The 18,893-nt window shown below is 43.3% G+C and overlaps 2 protein-coding genes across 4 annotated transcripts in view; one reads left to right on the forward strand and one right to left on the reverse strand.

The window, feature by feature from the left end:
* The window catches only part of LOC144603792 (ubinuclein-1-like), a 64,120-nt gene extending 49,545 nt beyond the window's left edge, over positions 1-14,575 (reverse strand). For both annotated transcript variants that reach the window (XM_078417496.1, XM_078417495.1), the window contains exon 1: positions 14,193-14,575. In XM_078417496.1, coding sequence (XP_078273622.1) covers positions 14,193-14,405 — 213 coding nt within the window. In that variant the 5' untranslated portion in view covers positions 14,406-14,575. The remainder of the gene's footprint in view (positions 1-14,192) is intronic.
* A 237-nt stretch (positions 14,576-14,812) lies between these two features.
* glyr1 (glyoxylate reductase 1 homolog (Arabidopsis)) overlaps positions 14,813-18,893 on the forward strand; it is a 49,667-nt gene continuing 45,586 nt past the window's right edge. The window contains exons 1-2 of one of the 2 annotated variants that reach the window (XM_078418223.1): positions 14,813-14,872; positions 14,986-15,022. In XM_078418223.1, the coding sequence (XP_078274349.1) occupies positions 14,832-14,872; positions 14,986-15,022 (78 nt within the window). In that variant the 5' untranslated portion in view covers positions 14,813-14,831. The other variant, XM_078418222.1, reaches the window with a different exon arrangement.

An 18,893-nucleotide genomic window follows, 5' to 3' on the forward strand; every position in this document is an offset into this window, starting at 1 on the left:
TTTCTTTGCAGTGGATAGGAGATAGCCAGTATAAAGAGATGAGGCAGGAAGGTCAAGCGACAGGTAGTTCAGGTGAGAAGGGGTGGACAGATGGATGGAGTAGGTGGGGGAAACGAGGGGTGGAGATAATGAGAGGTTGGGATGTGATTGCTGGAGGCAACAAAGGGCTGCAAATTTTGTCATCTGATGGGAAAGGAAGGTGAGCATTGGACTAAATAAGGGAGGTTGGATGGAGGGACCAGATGGGAAGAAAGTGAGAGCAACAAGAAGATGGAGTGAGTGGAATGGAAGGATAGGTAAGCAGGGGCAGGATGTTTGTGGGGAAAGAGCATGGGAGAGAAGATTTAGGTAAATGAAGGTACTGAGTGAGAGTAGTTTCGCCCAAATTAGGAAATGCAATGTTTATGCCATTGTGTTATAGATTACAGAGAAGAAATAAGAGGTACTGTTCCTTTAGTTTGTGTTTAGCGTCACCCTGGTAATGAAGGATAAGCAAGTCAGTGTAGGAATGGGAAGGGGAATTGAAATGACCAGCAACTGGGAGCTCCAGGTGGAGCTTGATAGGTTGTCAAGCCTAATCTGCCATTGAAAATGAAAATTTAAGAACACATTATTCAGAACATAGGACTCGGACAATGTTGGACATGCAGTGTGATGTATGCATGGACAAGTGCTGGTCTGGATGCACTTTATAGTGGGCGAGATCTCAAACAATGACAAGACAGAGAACAGGAACGAGACCAGTTTCACCCTGGTCATTCCCTCTTCCCTCTCCCATTAGGTAGTAAATACCAAAGCTTAGAAGAATGTTTCAATTACTTCAGGTATAGCTTCTTCCCTGCTGCTATCAGACTACCGAACATTCCTCACATAACTTATGGTGTAGTCACTCTTCCAATCTACCTCACTGCAACCTTGCATTTTTTTTCTTCTGTAATTGTAACGGTATAATGCTGGGACAATATATTCTGCACTCTGGAATTTCTCTCTTTGCACTACCTGTTGTACTCATGGATGACTTAACAGTACTCAAGTAGAGTTTAAGGTCATAGTTGATAGTAGAATTAGGCCCATTCAGCCCATCAAATCTATTCTGCCATTCAACCATGGCTTTCTCTCCCTCCTAACCCCTTTCTCCTACCTTCTCCCCATAACCTCTGAACCTGTTCTAATTTAATAATCTACCTATCTCTGCCTTAAAAGTATTCACTGACTTGGCCTCCACAGCCTGCTGTGGCAAAGAATTCCACAGATTCACCACCCTCCGACAAAATAAATATCTCCTCATCTACTTCTTAAAAGAACGTTGTTTAGTTCTGAGGCTATGACCTCTCCCACTAGTGGAAACATCCTCTCCACATCCATTCTATCTAAGCCTTTCACTATCCTGTTTGCTCTCTCTCATTCTTCTAAACTCCAGCGAGCACAGGCCCAGTGCAGACAAATGCTCATCATAAGCCAACCTACTCAATCCTGGGATCAATCTTGTAAACATCCTCTGGATCCTCTCCAGAGCCAGCACCTCCCTCAGATACGGTGCCCAAAATTGCTCGCAATATTCTAAATTTGGCCATATCAGCGCCATATCAGTGCTTCAACAATATCATATCATATCATATATATACAGCCGGAAACAGGCCTTTTCGGCCCTCCAAGTCCGTGCCGCCCAGTGATCCCAGTACATTAACATTATCCTACACCCACTAGGGACAATTTTTACATTTACCCAGCCAATTAACCTACATACCTGTACGTCTTTGGAGTGTGGGAGGAAACCGAAGATCTCGGAGAAAACCCACGCAGGTCACGGGGAGAACGTACAAACTCCTTACAGTGCAGCACCCGTAGTCAGGATCGAACCTGAGTCTCCGGCGCTGCATTCGCTGTAAAGCAGCAACTCTACCGCTGCGCTACATCTCTGTTTTGTATTCTAGCCCTCTTGAAATACATGCAAGCATTGAGTTTGCTTTCTTTAGTACCAATTCCACTTGCAGATTCACTTTTTGGGAATCCTGCACGAGCACTCCCATGTTTCTTTGCACCTCCGATTTCTGGATTCTCTCCCCATTTAGAAAATAGTCTACGCCTTTATTCCTAGCACCAAAATGTATGACTGACTCCACACTTTGCTACACTATACTCTATCTACCACTTTTCTGCCCACTCTCCCAACCTGTCCAAGTCCTTCTGCAGAGTCCCTGCTTTCTCTACACTACCTGCACATCCACCTATTTTTTGTGTCATCCGCAAACTTAGCCACAAAGCCTTCAGTTCCCTCGTCCAAATCATTAACATACAATGATTTGATTGGTTAGCACACAAAGCTTTTCAATGTATTACTGTACACGCGAAAATAATAAACCAATATATTTCAAATACGTTTGTACAAATGAGCTAAGACATTGCTTACTTATACTGTACCCAGCAGTACTCAGCTTGCAATGCTAAGATGTTAGAACTCAAGAAAAATAAAAACTGCAAAGTATTGTGTTCGATCTTCTTGTGACACAGAAATAGAAATGCAGCTTTGTCACCAGGTCACTTGTTGGTATATATTTCAATGATCATCTTAGATTTGGTAGTTCTATGTTCGTACTTCCCATCCATCTTTATTTTTTTAAATTCAAACTCAGAATAAAATTCCGAGTGAAGGATCCAGACAAACTAAGGAACAACGCCGTTACACTCACCAGACTATGCAAAATGGTACACAAATCTAAAACATTGTAAACTGCGAGGTTTACAAAATTTGTACTTTTATCAATTTACCATCCAGATTCTGAACATCAAAAATCAACAGTGAATGTTAACTTCAGTCAGCTTGCCATACTTTGAGACAATGCCACTAATTTTTGGCAGGCTGTCACAATGCACTACTAGGTATGATTAAATATTATGACAATTCATAACTAACCAGATGCTAAAAAGAGCATGGCATTGAAGTATACAGTATATAGACTGCCCAACATTTGATTTTACAAATTCAGAATTTTGATGTCAAAAATTCAGAATTTTACATCAAGATTCATAATATAGCGCGTAATGCAACTTTTCAGCAAAAAAGTATGCTCGCCAAATGCACTTACACGTTGCGCTACATTCACATGTGAAAAACCACTATTATTTCCAACAGTCTGTAGTTCTTGGACTACATGTACAATGTCAGGCCTATCATGAGTATATTCTACTATTATAGAAAGATTATTGAACAAAAATACTTTTTACAACAAAGAAAAAATAGTTTTGTTTGGTCTTTTCTATTTTGCTTTTTCCTTACACATCCCAATTTTCTGGGTATTGAATAAAAGAATAATGGTCATAAAATGTATGACTAAGTTATGAAGAAAGAGTTTCATTTAAAACTGCACATACCTAATTTAATTGAAGACATACTTGCTCCAGTGGTCTTCACCAGCAAATCACAACAGTCCATGTCCCCCCCAACCCTACTCCCCTACTCCCTCAGCCCCCCACCCCTCCTAAATCCACTCCCCTACCCCCCTCCCACCCCCACTCTCCCCCTCCCTTCCTCCACCCTCCTCCCACTCCACTGCCTCCCTCCCCCGCACCCTAGCCCACCCCATCCCCTCTCAACATCAACGGGCCTCACGCTCTGCAGCGGGGCGAGGCCGGTCCAGCAACAAGGCGAAGCCAGGCGAGACCAGAGGCAGGGCGGGGCAAACGGCGAGGTGAGTACAGCGGCGGGGGGGGGGGCGAGTACAGCGGCGGGGGGGGGAGGTGAGTACAGCGGCGGGGGGGGGAGGCGAGTACAGCGGCAGGGGGGGGAGGCGAGTACAGCGGCAGGGGGGGGGAGGTGAGTACAGCGGCGGGGGGGCGGGGAGGTGAGTACAGTGGCGGGGGGGGTGAGTACAGCGGCGGGGCGGGGAGGTGAGTACAGCAGCGGGGTGCCGGGAGGTGAGTACAGCGGCGGGGTGGGGTGAGTGGGGAGGTGAGTGCAGCGGCAGGGTGAGGAGGTGAGTACAGCGGCGGGGTGGGGCGAGCGGGGAGATGAGTACAGCAGCGGGGTGGGGTGAGGTGAGTACAGTGGCGGGGTGAGGAGGTGAGTACAGCGGCAGGGCGGGGTGAGTGGGGAGGTGAGTACAGCGGCGGGGTGAGGAGGCGAGTACAGCAGCGGGGTGAGGTGAGTACAGCAGCGGGGGGGCCGGGAGGTGAGTACAGCGGCGGGGCGAGCGGGGAGGTGAGTACAGCGGCGGGGCGGGGCGAGCGGGGAGGTGAGTACAGCGGCGGGGTGAGCAGGGAGGCGAGTACAGCCGCGGGGTGGGGCGAGCGGGGAGGTGAGTACAGCAGCAGGTTGGGCGGGGAGGTGAGTACAGCGGCGGGGCGGGGCGAGCGGGGAGGTGAGTACATCGGCTAGGCGGGGCAGCGAGGTGCAAGGCGAGTACAGCGGCGGGGCAGGGAGGCGAGTACAGCGGTGGGGTGGGGGGAGGTGAGTGGCAAGGTGAGTAGAGCGGCGGGGCGGGGAGGTGAATACAGCGGTGAGGCGAGTGGGGAGGAGAGGTCAGGGCGAGCGGGGAGGCGAGATCAGGGCGAGCGGGGAGGCGAGGTCAGGGCGAGCGGGGAGGCGAGGTCAGGGCGAGCGGGGAGGCGAGGTCAGGGCGAGCGGGGAGGCGTGTGTTCTGCGGAAAAAATGTGAGGCGAAATCAGAATGCCGGAAATGAAATAAGAAAGCTGAAACTTTCCGTCAAAGTCGGAAGGGTTGGGAGGTCTGCAGTCTACATAATTTAGCAAGCAGCTGTTTAAAAACAGGGAGTCCATTCACATAGAACAATATAAATAAAAATAGTGAAGCATCTGCTATCTCATACAATGTCTTTCATCTGATTGACCTGCATTAACGTTTCAGAACTAGTTTGATTTCCTTCGCCTCATGCAACTGGTTTCAGCGAGCAGCAAAAAAAATAACTAAGGCACCTGTTAGTGTAAAGTTATCTTTTAATCTAAAATTGGCACTTGATAAGAGATATTTTTCTTTTCTCCTTCCATTTACTTTGAAATCTACTTGCATCTGTCTTGACCTCAAACTAAAAGACAATAGCGAATGAAATTCAAATATTTGTCTTAAAAAGTTGTCAACAAATTATGGCCTTCAGAAATTGACAATTTCCACAAAAGATCGTGAAATTTATCTGCAGTAAAGATTAGTGTTTTACCAGCAAGACAAGGAACTATAAACTAGCTATTACGACAATAAATTATAAAACCTTAAATAAGAATAGGACAGTCATCTGGACCTCTTTCCACATTTTTGATTGTATACTTCTCACATTTAAATATATTCAAGCAACAAATCCCCAGTTTTCTGGTGAAGGAATTCTAAAGATTCAGAAATCTTAAATGTGCACCCCTTCAATCGGATTAATCTTTAATTTTCCAAACTCATCTCCAAACTCCGGAACCGTGGAATTAGCTCCCACTTTGCCATTGAATCCTTGACTTTCTGACCTATCGATCTCAATAAGCAGAGGTGATAACACATCCTCCACAATAACTCACCAGACCTGTGCCCCACAAGGATGTGTTCGTATGCCCTTTGTATATTCCCTTTTCCCTTACGACTGCACAGACAAATTTGGCGACAATTCTATCTACAAATTTACAGCTGACACACTGTGTGGAGCTGAATCATAATTAACGATGAAACAGTTAGGAATAGGTATAGGAAGGAGGCAGAGAACTTAATGACATGGTGCAAGGACAATAACCACTTTCTCAATGCCGGCAAGACAAAGGAACTAGTTATTCACTTCAGAGAGCATGGTGAAGCACTGCAGTAACTCAGCAGGCCGGACAGCATTCCTAGAAAACATGGATCGGTCATGTTTTGGGTCAGGACCCTTCTTCAGACAATGGTGCAGATGTGGAGATTACGAGAGTCCATACCAAGGATCACTCGAGGTGATCTTTCACTGAAGTGAGCAATATTTATTTTGTTAAATTAAGGGACTAAACTATAACACAGTATTTTAGATACGGTTTCACTTGTGTCTGCTACCGATGCAGTACACTTTCCCTACTTATATAATCCAATTTTCTTGAACTAAACAGCAACAATGTCTGGGAATACATGGATCAAAGAACAGTCCAGCAGAGGAACAGGCCTTTCAGCCCACGATGTCTGTGCCGACAGGATGCCAACATAAACTAACCTTATGTGCCTGCACATAACCCATATCCCTCCTTTCCATACATGCCTTTGTGCCTATCTAAAAGCCTTTTAAAAGCCACTATTGTCTCTTCCTTCGCCACCACTTCTGGAAGTTCATGGCAGGCAAAAGATTTCCTCCACACATCTTTAAACTCTGCCCCTCTCAAATTTAACTTATGCCCTCTAGTCTTTGACACTTGCACCCTGGGAAAAGGGCTCTCTCGACCTCATCCATGCCCTTCTCAATTGTACATACTTAAATCAGGTCTCCCCTCAACCTCCACCATTCTAGAGAAAAACAATCCAAGTTTCCCCAATCTCTCCTTGAGCTAATATGCTCAAATAGTGTGTAGGAAAGAACTGCAGATGCTGATTTAAATCGAAGATAGATACAAAATGCTGGAGTAACCCCGTGGGACTGGCTCTGAAAAGAAGGAATGGGTGATGTTTCGGGTCTCTTACTCCCTCTCTACCATGCCTGAAACATCAAAACCCTGGAACATTGAGCTGCCAGTTCTGTCCTCGCAACCAAGTCTGTAAAGGCCACAACATTATTGCTCCAAACACTGATTCATGCATCTGCTTTACCCTCAATACTCTTTGCATTGAAATAAACACATATCATAAGCTCATCAGGTTCACTGTATTTCTTAGTCTCCGCCTTTCTATAACTTACTTTGAACCTTACTGGTCATAACCTCTACCTTCCCATCAGTCCTTCCATTTCCCAATCACCTGCTCTGGCTCCCACCTCCTGCTATTCTAGTTTAACCCCCTCCACCCCCACACCTGCTATTCTAGTTTAAATCCCCCCCCCCCCCCCCCCAACCCATACCTTCCCATTCCTACCCTCACTAGCAATTGGCACTGGGAATAATCTCTTTTTCTACATGTAATACTCCATCTTCTGACTCCAAGCATACATGCCCTCTTGGACCAGAAATCAGTTTCAGCCCAAAAAACTCAAAATGTTTCTCTTGGGGTGTAAGAATAACCATATACACATAAAATATGCCTAATAAATCATACGGAAGGGAAAACCAGTATTCCTCGATCTCATATTCAATTCCCCTTTTATCCAGTACTATTTACAAATCTAAGTTGTTGGATCAAAGCCACATAATTTTACAAATTTTGTATTTTGATTTAACAACACAGGACAGATGAACGTTCCCCAAGAACTTGGCAATGGAAAAGGGTTTCCTCAACTAACACACTGTGCCATTCAGGTTCAAGTTCATAAAATACAAAACACATTTCTATATCCAGCAGTTTTGAATTTAACGTAAAAAAAATGAATTGCAAACATCCAAATTATGTGCAGAATACTCTTGTTAATGACAAAAAGCATGTAATGCGGTAATATGAGCGGAAGTTTCAAATGCAAAGACCAACAGAATTTTGACCTACAGCGTAGAAATAGGCCCTTCGGCTCACGGAGTCCAAGATGACCAGCGATCCCCATAGACTAACACTACTACACACGAGGGACAAATTACTATCTTTACCAAAGCCAATGAATCTACAAACATGTACGTCTTTGCAATGTGGGAGGAAATAGGAGCACCCAAGGAAAGCCCACGCGGTACAAACTCCATACAGACAGCACCCGTAGTCAGGAATGAACCAGTGTCTCTGGTGCTATAAGGCAGCAATTCTACTGTTGCGCTCTGTGTCACTTCTTGTAACTCGTGACAGTGTACGAGCCCCTTAATTGGAATATTATCTTGCACATGTAACCTTTCATCCCGCATTTCAAAATTTTCTAACTGCACAACTATCTTAAAGTAGATGTAACTTTTCATTGTCAACTATTCATCCCAAGCACCCAATACACAAGCAAATAGTCTCAAAAAGTTAGGGGCATGGCAGATGCAGGAATCCAGAGCAAAAAAACAGTGCTGGAGGAAAGCAGTAGGTCAAGCAGCAACTATAGAGGGAAATGGACAGATTGTTTTTCCAGGTTGGATCCCTTCTTCAGGCTGATTGGCAAGTAATGGGCAGAGACAGGTGACATGTGCAGATGGGTGGAGACAATGACAATGGCCAGAGGTGAAAAGGAGGAGTAAAGGGAAATGGGGGAATTCAGGATAGAAAGGGTTGGGAGAAATGAAATTTGTGTGCATCAGGATGGGGCTGGGGGCTTATTTTTTCTGAACCTTAGTTTGGCCAGTGAGATGACAACAGTTGAAATCCAGAGAAAGTCTCAATAATTTCTAATAACCTCAAGATTGACTTCGAGAATCCCTTCAAAGAGACTAGCTGATCAGTGACCTTAAAGATGCAAAGCCAGTAATATTTGCAAACTAACTTTAGCACAAAATACTGGTGCCAGGTGCTTGAGAGGAAAAAAAATGGATGCCTAGGATTACTTGAAAGGGAGGACAAAAAAAGAGAAAAGTACAGGAAAATTAAAGGCGTTCAAAAGAGAACTGCATAAGGCCTTCAAATAATTGAAGGCATTACTACCAAATATTAGGAATGGAACACAGATCAGTCTCAATAACAGTCTAAATGGAAAGCTTAACAGGAAAAGGATGTGGCCATGAAAGTAAATGGGAAATGCTATTGTAGGATACTCAGGATAAGGCAAAAGGGGAAAACTGAAGTTTAAGGAACAAGAACAAAAGCATTTTCAATTGAACTTAAAGCAAGAAATATTTTTTTCTTGGCAGGTGGGAAGGATTACATTTGGCAAGTTCATTGATATCAGCTCGTTAAAACATTATGTAAAAGATTACTTCTAATTAAAATAAATATCTCGATCTAAGGAGCAACTCAATAGTGTTACAAACCGCATTTTTTTAATACTGTTCAGAGTCCACCTAGGATGCTTGTTATAATAAATGGCTCATTCAATTTCATTTTGATCATCAATCACTAGTCTTATAATGGATTTACAGGCCATTAAATTTTATATCACATATTTCAGTTCTGTGAAAGGCGCTATTTATAGCTTGTATCAATTTTAGTGTCAGTTAGAGACCAAGCACTAAGTTAACGCTGCAGATGAATGCAATTATAGCGTCATCTATTTGATTTTGTTTAACTTTGATAGGAAACAATGCTGATTCTGGACTTTTACCATGCATCATGTTGTTTGGCTTTGAAAACTTTGCAGAGACCACAACAGTTGAAATCCAGAGAAAGTCTCAATAATTTCTAATAACCCCAAGATTCATTTGGAGAATCCCTTCAAAGGGACTAGCTGATCTCAACAGTGTAGGCGGTTATGGGGAGTAATGCAGTAATATAAATTTAGCTGGATAATCTTAATATTAAACATTCTGGTAGGTTGAACAGATGTTCTACTGTTAATAAGATTTTACAATTTTGCTTTCACAAAATTAAATAAGCAATTACAACACAAAGGATATACACTGTTGTTTTAGGAAAATAAAGAGTGTTGGTAAACACAAGTACAGCTTAATGACACGTCGATTTTACCCAAGATATCTCCACAAATGGAGATTAAAATTACATCAAACGTTAATTCTAATTATTTTGGTTGATGCATTTTATACTCTGTGCCGTGAACCTTCTTTACATATTTTATGGCATTACAAAATAATTAATTGGAGCAAAAATTAAAATGCATCTACAATCAAACGAAAAGGTACAAGATCAAAAAAGATTCGGGAGTGTGAGTGACATGTAATGCAATGTGAAAGTAGTACATGCAGTGAGACAAAGATGAAGGAAAGAGAAAATAGAATGAAACAGATGTCTTGTAATGTAATCACAAAATGCTGGAGTAACTCAGCAGGTCAAAGCAGTTTAAAAAAACTTCACTGTCATAATTCTGAGGTTACTGAAAAAACAAAGCCATAATTTAAGAAACCTAAATTCCACGAACTCTGGCCAATTTATATGCGTTTTCCTTGGATTTAACACTATCTTTGATTTCCCTCATTAGCCACGATTGAGCCACCTTCCCTGTTTTATTTTTTTGCAAGAGGGATGAACAATTTTTGGAGTTCATCCATGCGGTCTTTAAATCTTTCCCATTGCATCTCCACTGTCAACCCTTTGCCAGTCTATCCTAGCCAATTCCCGTCTCATACCTTAAAAGTCTCCTTTCTTTAAGTTCAGGACCCTAGTCTCTGAATTAATCATGTTACTTTCCATCCTAATGCAGAATTCCACCATATTATGGTCACTGTTGCCCAAGGGGCTTTGCACAACAAGATCGCTACCTAATCCTTCCTCATTACACAATACCCAGTCTAGGATGGCATGTCCTCTGGTCGGTTCTTCTACACATTGGTTTAAAAACCATCCCGTATACATTCCAGGAAATGCTCCTCCTCAGCTCTTCTACGAATTTGGTTGGCCCAATCTATGTAGATTAAATTCACCCATTACTGTTGGATACTGGTTTCTAAACATACACCACATCTCAATTTTTTTTACAGCTAGAAAAGGAAAAAATAATAAATAATAATCACTTTAGGTTGTTCTTATTTTGAATTGAGATACAACCTAGAATTTCCTGGTGCACAAACTCCCTTCATATTTGTTGACATTTCAGTCACCTATTTTACATCTGTGAATTTGTGACTACAATATGAACAGCAGGAACCAAAAGAATTAAACTTAAGTCTTAGCTTCAGTTTATAAAATTACTTCAACTCTGTTGACATCATTTCACAGGCAAACTGCTAGATTGTTTCATATTGCAGACAATATTAGTCAAAGTATTGTTTGCACTGCTTTGCCTCTCACAGGATATTGCACGTACAATAAAATTAATTTCATTCTACTTGAGCCAAATAGGATGATGGAGCACTATTTGCGGTAGGTATATTGCAGCGTACGTGATGCATAGCAAGTCCTAGGATGACGCAATAAATAAAGTTGAGATAATGGCCTAATTTAACTCTACTCCAATCAGATGCTGCTTAATTGCAAATTTCTGCTCTTATTTCACTGTTGCTGTAAACCAAAAATGTAAACCAATTCTGAAGCACATCCCTCACACTGGGGCTAGTTTCACCGTGACAAAACCTTTCATCTCAATTTTCATAGTATCGGTGTTTCATTAATATGCACACAGCCCGAGGAAAAGCAGGGTGCCGTTACTTTTTAAAGTGCACCTTGCCCTGTTCTGGGCAGGTCTGTGGCATAAATGGTTCACAACACCAGGGTTCAATACCCTGATTTCAGGTCTTATTTGCACATTTTCTCTCAATTCTCCAGATTACTCCCACATTAAGGAGCACGTGAGGGAGTATGCAGCCGTGTATGTAGTTTGGCAATTTAAGAAAATAGGCAAAGATGGTTGATGTATTGCTCTGCAACCAGACTGACATGCAACAATATCAAGCTTCTTCAACATTTTTTTTTACGGCTTACACAATGAGAGAGGATTTAATTGAAATTTACAAACTATTTAAAAGGACTTGGACTGTTTCTCCCAGTCGTCTAGAATGAAGGGGGGGTTGAGGGGAGGAGAGGTCTCCCAGGTTACAGGGTAAGAGATTTAGGACTGAGATGAGGAGAAATTATTTCAGCGGGTATTGGGCCTATGAAATTCCTCACTATAGAGGACTAATGACTAAACTGTGATTATTTTAGGTGGATGCAATAGGGATCTGTTGGATGGGAGAACAGATGAACGGTGAAACAGGCTTGAAGAGTCAAGTGGCTATTCCTGCTTTTATTTTCTGTGCTTTTAGCCCAGTATTTCATGGAGTAAAAACTACATCCTGGAAAGTATCTGTGGAAAGAGAAACAGAATTAGTGCTTCATGAAGAAGGCACTTCATGAGAATGGGGAAAGTCAGAAATCAAAATAGTTTTAACACAGAGATGGGTAGTTTACAGAGCATTCTGGTTAATAGATTATTGAGCAGTTAGAGAGCAGAACAAAAATCCAAAAGAGACTGAAAAGGTGTGAAAAGCAGGGAGGCCCTGTTGTCAAGACTGAACCCAAATGTAAACAGAACAGTGGAAATGACTGTTCTGTTGGCCTTTGGGTTCAGCCTTGCTTTAGAGAGGGGAAAAAAACGAGTTAATGTTTGACATGATTAATCTTACAGCAGACTATTTCTCAGATACAAAAATAAAATGAGTAATATGAAAATGTTAAATTTGACACCGAGCTACGAAGGCTGCAACATGCTCAGAAGGAAGACCCTAGAACCAATTTCTCAAGCTTATATTCATCCTCATTGGATCAATGCACAAGACAAAGACATGCAAGTCAGAGTGAAGATAGGATGAAGAACTACAGTGCCCTCCATAATGTTTGGGACAAAGACACATCATTTATTTATTTTCCTCTGTACACAATTTGAGATTTGTAATAGAAAACATATCAGAAGGTTAAAGTGCACATTGTCAGATTTTAATAAAGGCCTTTTTTTAATACATTTTGGTTTCACCATGTCAGCTGTGTTAATACATAGTCCCCCATTTCAGGGCACCATAATGTTTGGGACACATGGCTTCATGGGTGTTCGCAATCACTCAGGTGTGTTTAATTGCCTCCTTAATGCAGGAAGAAGAGAGCTCTCAGCACCTTGTCTTTCCTCCAGTCTTTCCATCACCTTTGGAAACTTTTATTGCTGTTTATCAACATGAGGACCAAAGTTGTGCCAATGAAAGTCAAAGAAGCCATTATGAGACTGAGAAACAAGAATAAAACTGTTAGAGACATCAGCCAAACCGTAGGCTTACCAAAATCAACTATTTGGAACATCATTAAGATGAAATAGAGCACTGGCGAGCTTACTAATCGCAAAGGGACTGGCAGGACAAGGAAGACCTCCACAGCTGATGACAGAAGAATTCTCTCTACAATAAAGAAAACCCCCAAACAACTGTCCGACAGTGGTCAATGACCACTGTCCGCAGAAGACTTAATGAACAGAAATACAGAGACTACACAAGGATATACAACAAAATACGAAACATGACTACTTTCATTTACATGTCATTGCTGTGTCCCAAACATTATGGTGCCCTGAAATGGGGAGGACTGTATAAACACTGCTGTAATTTCTACATGGTGAAACCAAAATTGATTAAAAATGGCCTTTTGTTAAAATCTGACAGTGTGCGCTTAAACCACATGTGATTTTTTTCTATTACAAATTTCAAATTGTGGAGTAGAGGCAAAAAAATAAATGATGGGTCTTTGTCTCAAACATTATGGAGAGCACTGTAAACTAAAATGGAGCCTCAAGAAGACGTTGTTAAAATTAAAAGTTCAATTAATGAAACTCGTGGCAAGAACGTTGAAGCACTGTTCAACCACCTGCCTGCTTGCACCACAATGACAAAATACCTACCATAACTCTCAAAAATCTAATACGGTTTGTCATAAAAGTCAAATCCGAAGTATGAACCTGTTGTGAAAACGCTCAGACCAAAAGGAAACTTTCAGAAAAATACAAATCAATGTTCGCTCTAAAAGTTCAAAAAAATTTCCAGTTGTTTATAATATGAACATCCATGTACTCAAAACAACGTCCTGATGCCTTAAATCAGCATGTGACTAATAGCAATAAAGTTGTCTTGTAATATTGCGTTGGTCTAAGAACAGAGGCCATAGTTTTTTCACTAACATAATGTTAGCCAAAATTTTTAAGTTATACACAATTTTAAAGTTATTAAATTGCTTGATTAAACACTACAAATCGACCGTTGAAAGTTTCCAGATCAAAACTAGATTTAGTTAGTACCCCAAAGGATTGAAACAGGGTCACCAATGAATTACGATTTTCCATGTATGTCACGGCAGCCAAATCGCGGTGTCTTATCTACACCTCTAACTGAAAACATTAACTCGTTCAGAATAACACATCAATGGAAACTCGTCACCTAAAAGAAAACAAAACTGGGCTAATTTCAATTTATTGACCGGAAAACCCACTGCAGGCACCACGCAATTAAGTGATAAATTTATTACAATGCTTGGGTTACTACCTGTATAATACGAGTCAGGGACGGGTAGCTTCATTTAAGCCAGCTCCTACACTTTAAAACCTAACTCTGAGCCTTGAATGCCAATGTTTGCTTACCTTCCGTACTCTCATTAACTCGGGGTAATAAAACTCTGGGCAACTCTTCTCACTCGACTCGAAGAGAGCCAGCGTGTGGCGCGACGTGATGGCGGATATCCCAACCTCCTTCACCTTTTCCCCCTCTTCCTCCTCCTCGTCTTCTTTCTTTTTCTTCAACAGAGGAGCCGAGACGGGAAGCGTTGTCAGAGAGACCCGCCGCGGTTCGGCCATGTTATAAGACCTGCCGGCTCCTTCTTCCACCTCTTATCGCCGCTTCCCGTCTGTCTTTCTTGCTCGCCTGTCGCCGTGGGCACCGGTGCTGGTGACAAACGTGTCGGCAACGACCCCCAATCCTCATCAACAGCAACAAAAACAAACCCCACAAACTTCGGCCGCCGCCATCTTCCCGATCTGCGCGCCGCCGCACGCATGCGCGCCCACCGTCACCGCAGGCCACATTGGCAAAGGGGCTTCGGGCGTAATTATTTTCTTCGATTGACTCGTTTCGTTCCAGCGTGGATTTGCTCGCCTTGGAAAGTATTTCGAATATAGTTTAACAATAAAGCGGGATGAGTGTAGGTTGACCTTTGACTCGGGCGGGTGTCGCCTCCTCCTCCCCCCCCCCCTCCCTCCCGGCGGCGAGGGACTGCGAGTAAGATGGCGGCGGCAGCAAGTTTACGGGTGGGAGACTTGGTCTGGTAAGCGACCGCCGTTTCCTCGCCGCAGACCCGTTTTATTCGAAATCTCTCGTTTTCCAACAACGCCGACGCGTTATTTTAACCATGTTTTTCTTTCTGTTTACTCTTTCCAGGGGAAAGCTGGGTCGGTATCCGCCTTGGCCCGGAAAGGTGAGTCAGTGACACAAACGTGGGAAGCACATAAATGTGTTGAAAATGTATCTGAAAATGACACTTGTCGCTTGGAATAACGAGATCCTAATTTTTTTAAAGCGAAGGTCACCGAAATCCGAGGAAGAAAGAAAAGGCGGTGTAGTTGGGTTTGCGTTGGGGCTAATGGGTGTATATCTTATGACGGGCCAGTGAATCCTATTCACTGAATGAGGCAATCTATTGCAACAATATTATTAAGATATTGCAGAAATACTGAAAATTATGGAAATAACAAGCCATGTGGCATCCATGGTGTGTTGATCTTTAATTGAAATAAAATCATTGTTATTCAAGTGTAAAGATGAATTATCGAAAACACACTGTCAGATTGATCTCTACGGTTTGCAAACAACTCTGCCCAAGATTGCAAGAAATTGCAGAGAATTGTGGATGTGGAACAGTAGCCAAGACCAGACTTACCACCATTCGTTCTATTTACACTTCATGCTGCCTCAAAAGCAGCCAACATAATCAAATAATTTACACCTGGAAAAAGGTACAGAAGCTTGAAAGTGCCTACCACCAGACTCAGGAATTATGTTTACATATTGTGCTCCTGCAAGAAAGAATTTCATTGTTCTGTCTGGGACATGTGAAAATAAAACACTCTTGATTCTTCCCATGTTATCAGTCTTCTGAATGGTTAGAAACATAGAAAATAGTTGTAGGATTTGGCCCTTTGAGCCAGCACCGACCACCATTCAATATGATCATGGCTGATCATCAAGATCAGTAGGAAAGAACTGCAGATGCTGGTTTAAATGGAAGATAGACACAAAATGCTGGAGTAACTCATCGGGACAGGCTGCATCTCTGGAGAGAAGGAATGGGTGATGTTTCGGGTCGAGATCCTTCCTCACACTGATGTCAGGGGAATGTGCGGTAGAGATAAAATTGGTTGGAGAGCTGGGAAAGGGATGGAGAGAGAGGGAAAGCAAGGGCTACTTGAAGTTGCAGAAGTCACTGTCCCTCTACCTCCCCCCTTTGACTTCGTCCAAGGGCCTTGACAGTCTTTTCAGGTGAGGCAGAGGTTCACTTGCACCTCCTCCAACCTCGTCTACTGTATCCACTTTTCCAGGTGTGGACTCCTGTTTTTCGGCGAGACCAAGTGCAGGCTTGGCGATCGTTTCGCTGAACACTTCCCCTCAGTCCGCCTAAACCTACCCGATCTCCTGGTTGCTCATCACTTTAACTCCCCCTCCCATTCCCAAACTGACCTTTCTGCCCTGGGCCGCCTCCATTGTCAGAGTGAGGCCCAGCGCAAATTGGAGGAACAGCACCTCTTATTTCGCATGGGCAGCTTACACCCCAGCGGTATGAACATTGACTTCTCACCCATGAGATTTCTCCACGGATCCGCGGATTTAGAAATTTGGTAAAGGAAATTAAAAAAATTGTCTAAATCTCCGCTGTAAATGGCTTTCCATGAGACAGAGCCACTGCACCGATGGGACATCGGCAAATCCCCTTCCTCCTGTGATTTTAAAATGTGTCTACCCTCTTTACTCCCCCCCCCCCCCCCCCTTAGAATATTTCCAGCGTGGTCATAAATAAGGAATGCGAGCCCTGACTGAGTGTAACTTGGTGTTGTTCTCTCTCCCCCTATGTTAATGTGAGCGAGTGGGGGTTGCTAGGTATGGAGGGGATGATCAATTGTGACTGGTGGGACATTTTCCTACCCTCCCCTTTACTATTACCATTGGTAAAATTCCCAGCTCCGTACATGCATGGAAAGTTCACATATGTAACACTTTATCTCCTTGCTAAATATATCTCCAATAACAAGCTTTCCACGTGTAGGAACTTTTAATCGCGTTTCAAAATGGATACATTTGACCTGCAAAGGAATATTCTTAAATTTTGCATGTTGTACCAATGCACTGATTTTTTTCTCTCTCGCTACAGACGATTACATTGTTTCAATGCTCTTTAAGAATTTGCAGCTGTGTCACCGAGTGCACTAACGTTTCCCACAAGTGCTTTGTAATGCAACTTTGTATTTGTTGCTTGTTCCCGTGCACAAGGCCATTTGGCCCGTCGGGTCCACACTGCTCCCTGTGAGCAATAACATTGGACTCTCCCTAAACTTCTCTGACTTGTTCTCTCTTGTGCCTATCACCTGCCCCCTTGGTTTCCCTGTTATTAACCTTGACTAGTGTGGCCATTTGCCCCACCATCACATCCCTGTGATATAGGGAGAAGCTAGATTGCCCAGGGTAACTCCAGAGATCTCAAAGTGGATGGGTAAACTCCACACAGAAAGCACTGTAATGGTTTTGGTTTAGTTTAGAGCTACAGCGTTGAACCCACTGAGTCCGTGCCGACGACTAGTTCAATCCTACACACATTAGGGGCAATTTACAGAAACCAATTAACCTGTAAGGAAATTCCCTCCACAGCTGAGTTCCTCCAGTACTTTGTTTTGATGTGTCTCTGTATTAAAGTACTTCCCCAGCTCCATTCTCCCCCTTGTAAATATTTCCTTTATGCAAGCGTCTGTTCAATTGGCTGTGTGTTTTGTTTGGGATGCTTTAGTGCTGGGGTATTTCAGAGAACTGCACTTTAAATTTTTTTTTGCTATGTAATAAAGCTAACAGGTAATTACCTCCGCAGAACACTCCCTCGAACAACACCGTGCCACTGACTAGACCGCGGAGTCGATTTTAACGGAAAGCGTGTATGGTCCATAGAGTTCTATGTATGACTATGGCGTACACATCTATGGCTAGCGCTCAGCTCCGCACATGTGCGACACAGTAGCGGTTTTCCTTTGTCCCCTAGGCCTACCGTACCGGGGTAGGGGAGCACAGAGTGACGTACAGCAGACCTCCCAACCCGTCCGAATTTGGCGGAAAGTTTCCCCTTTCTTATTTAATTTCCGCCATTCTGATTTCACCTCGCATATTTCCGCAAAACACATACCCCGCCGCTGGCCCGGCCTCGCCACTGTACTTGCCTCGCTGCTGGCCTCGCCTCACATACCCCGCCGCTCGCCCGGCCTCGCCTTGTCGCCGGCCTCGCTGTGCCACTGGCCTAGCCTCGCTGCGGAGCCTGCCCGTTGATGTTGAGAGGGGATGGGGGGGGAGGGGGTTAGAGTGCGGTGGAGTGGGGCAGTGAAGTGGGAGGTGGGGGTGGAGGGAGGGGGAGAGTGGATTTGGGGGGGGGAGGGGTGCGGGGGAGTAGGGGTGGGGGGTGGAGGGGAGTAGCGGGGAGGGGGGTGAGGTGGAGTAGGGTTGGGGGGTGGACATGGACCGTTGTGATTTGCTGTTGACCACTGGAGCAAGTATGTCTTCAATTAAATTAGGTATGTGCAGTTTTTTAAATGAAACTCTTTCTTCATAACTTAGTCATACATTTTATGACCATTGGTCTTTTATTCAATACCGAGAGAATTGGGATGTGTAAGGAAAAAGCAAAATAGAAAAAAACAAAACAAAACAATTTTTTCTTTGTTGTAAAAAGTATTTCTGTTCAATAACCTTTCTATAATAGTAGAATATACTCATGATAGGCCTGACATTGTACATGTAGTTCAAGAACTACAGACTGTTGGAAATAATACAATAAATACAACAGGATAAATTAAGGGTAAACAAGCAAGGAAATGGTGTCATTTCAAGATGTATTATCAAAAAAATTCTGCGTAAAGGGGCCGCTGCCCCCTTTCACTCCCGCCAGGAGCGCACGGTGCCCCTTGGACCCCCACCTGTCTTCCTCTTTTTCAGCTTTTCCCTGTCTCATGCCTGCTTCTCTAACTTCAAGTCGCCCTTGCTTTCCCTCTTTCTCCATCCCCTCCCCCTTCCCAGTTCTCCTCCGACCAGTCTTACTA

This window comes from Rhinoraja longicauda, chromosome 21 (genome assembly GCF_053455715.1).
Source record: "Rhinoraja longicauda isolate Sanriku21f chromosome 21, sRhiLon1.1, whole genome shotgun sequence".
Lineage (NCBI taxonomy): Eukaryota > Metazoa > Chordata > Chondrichthyes > Rajiformes > Arhynchobatidae > Rhinoraja > Rhinoraja longicauda.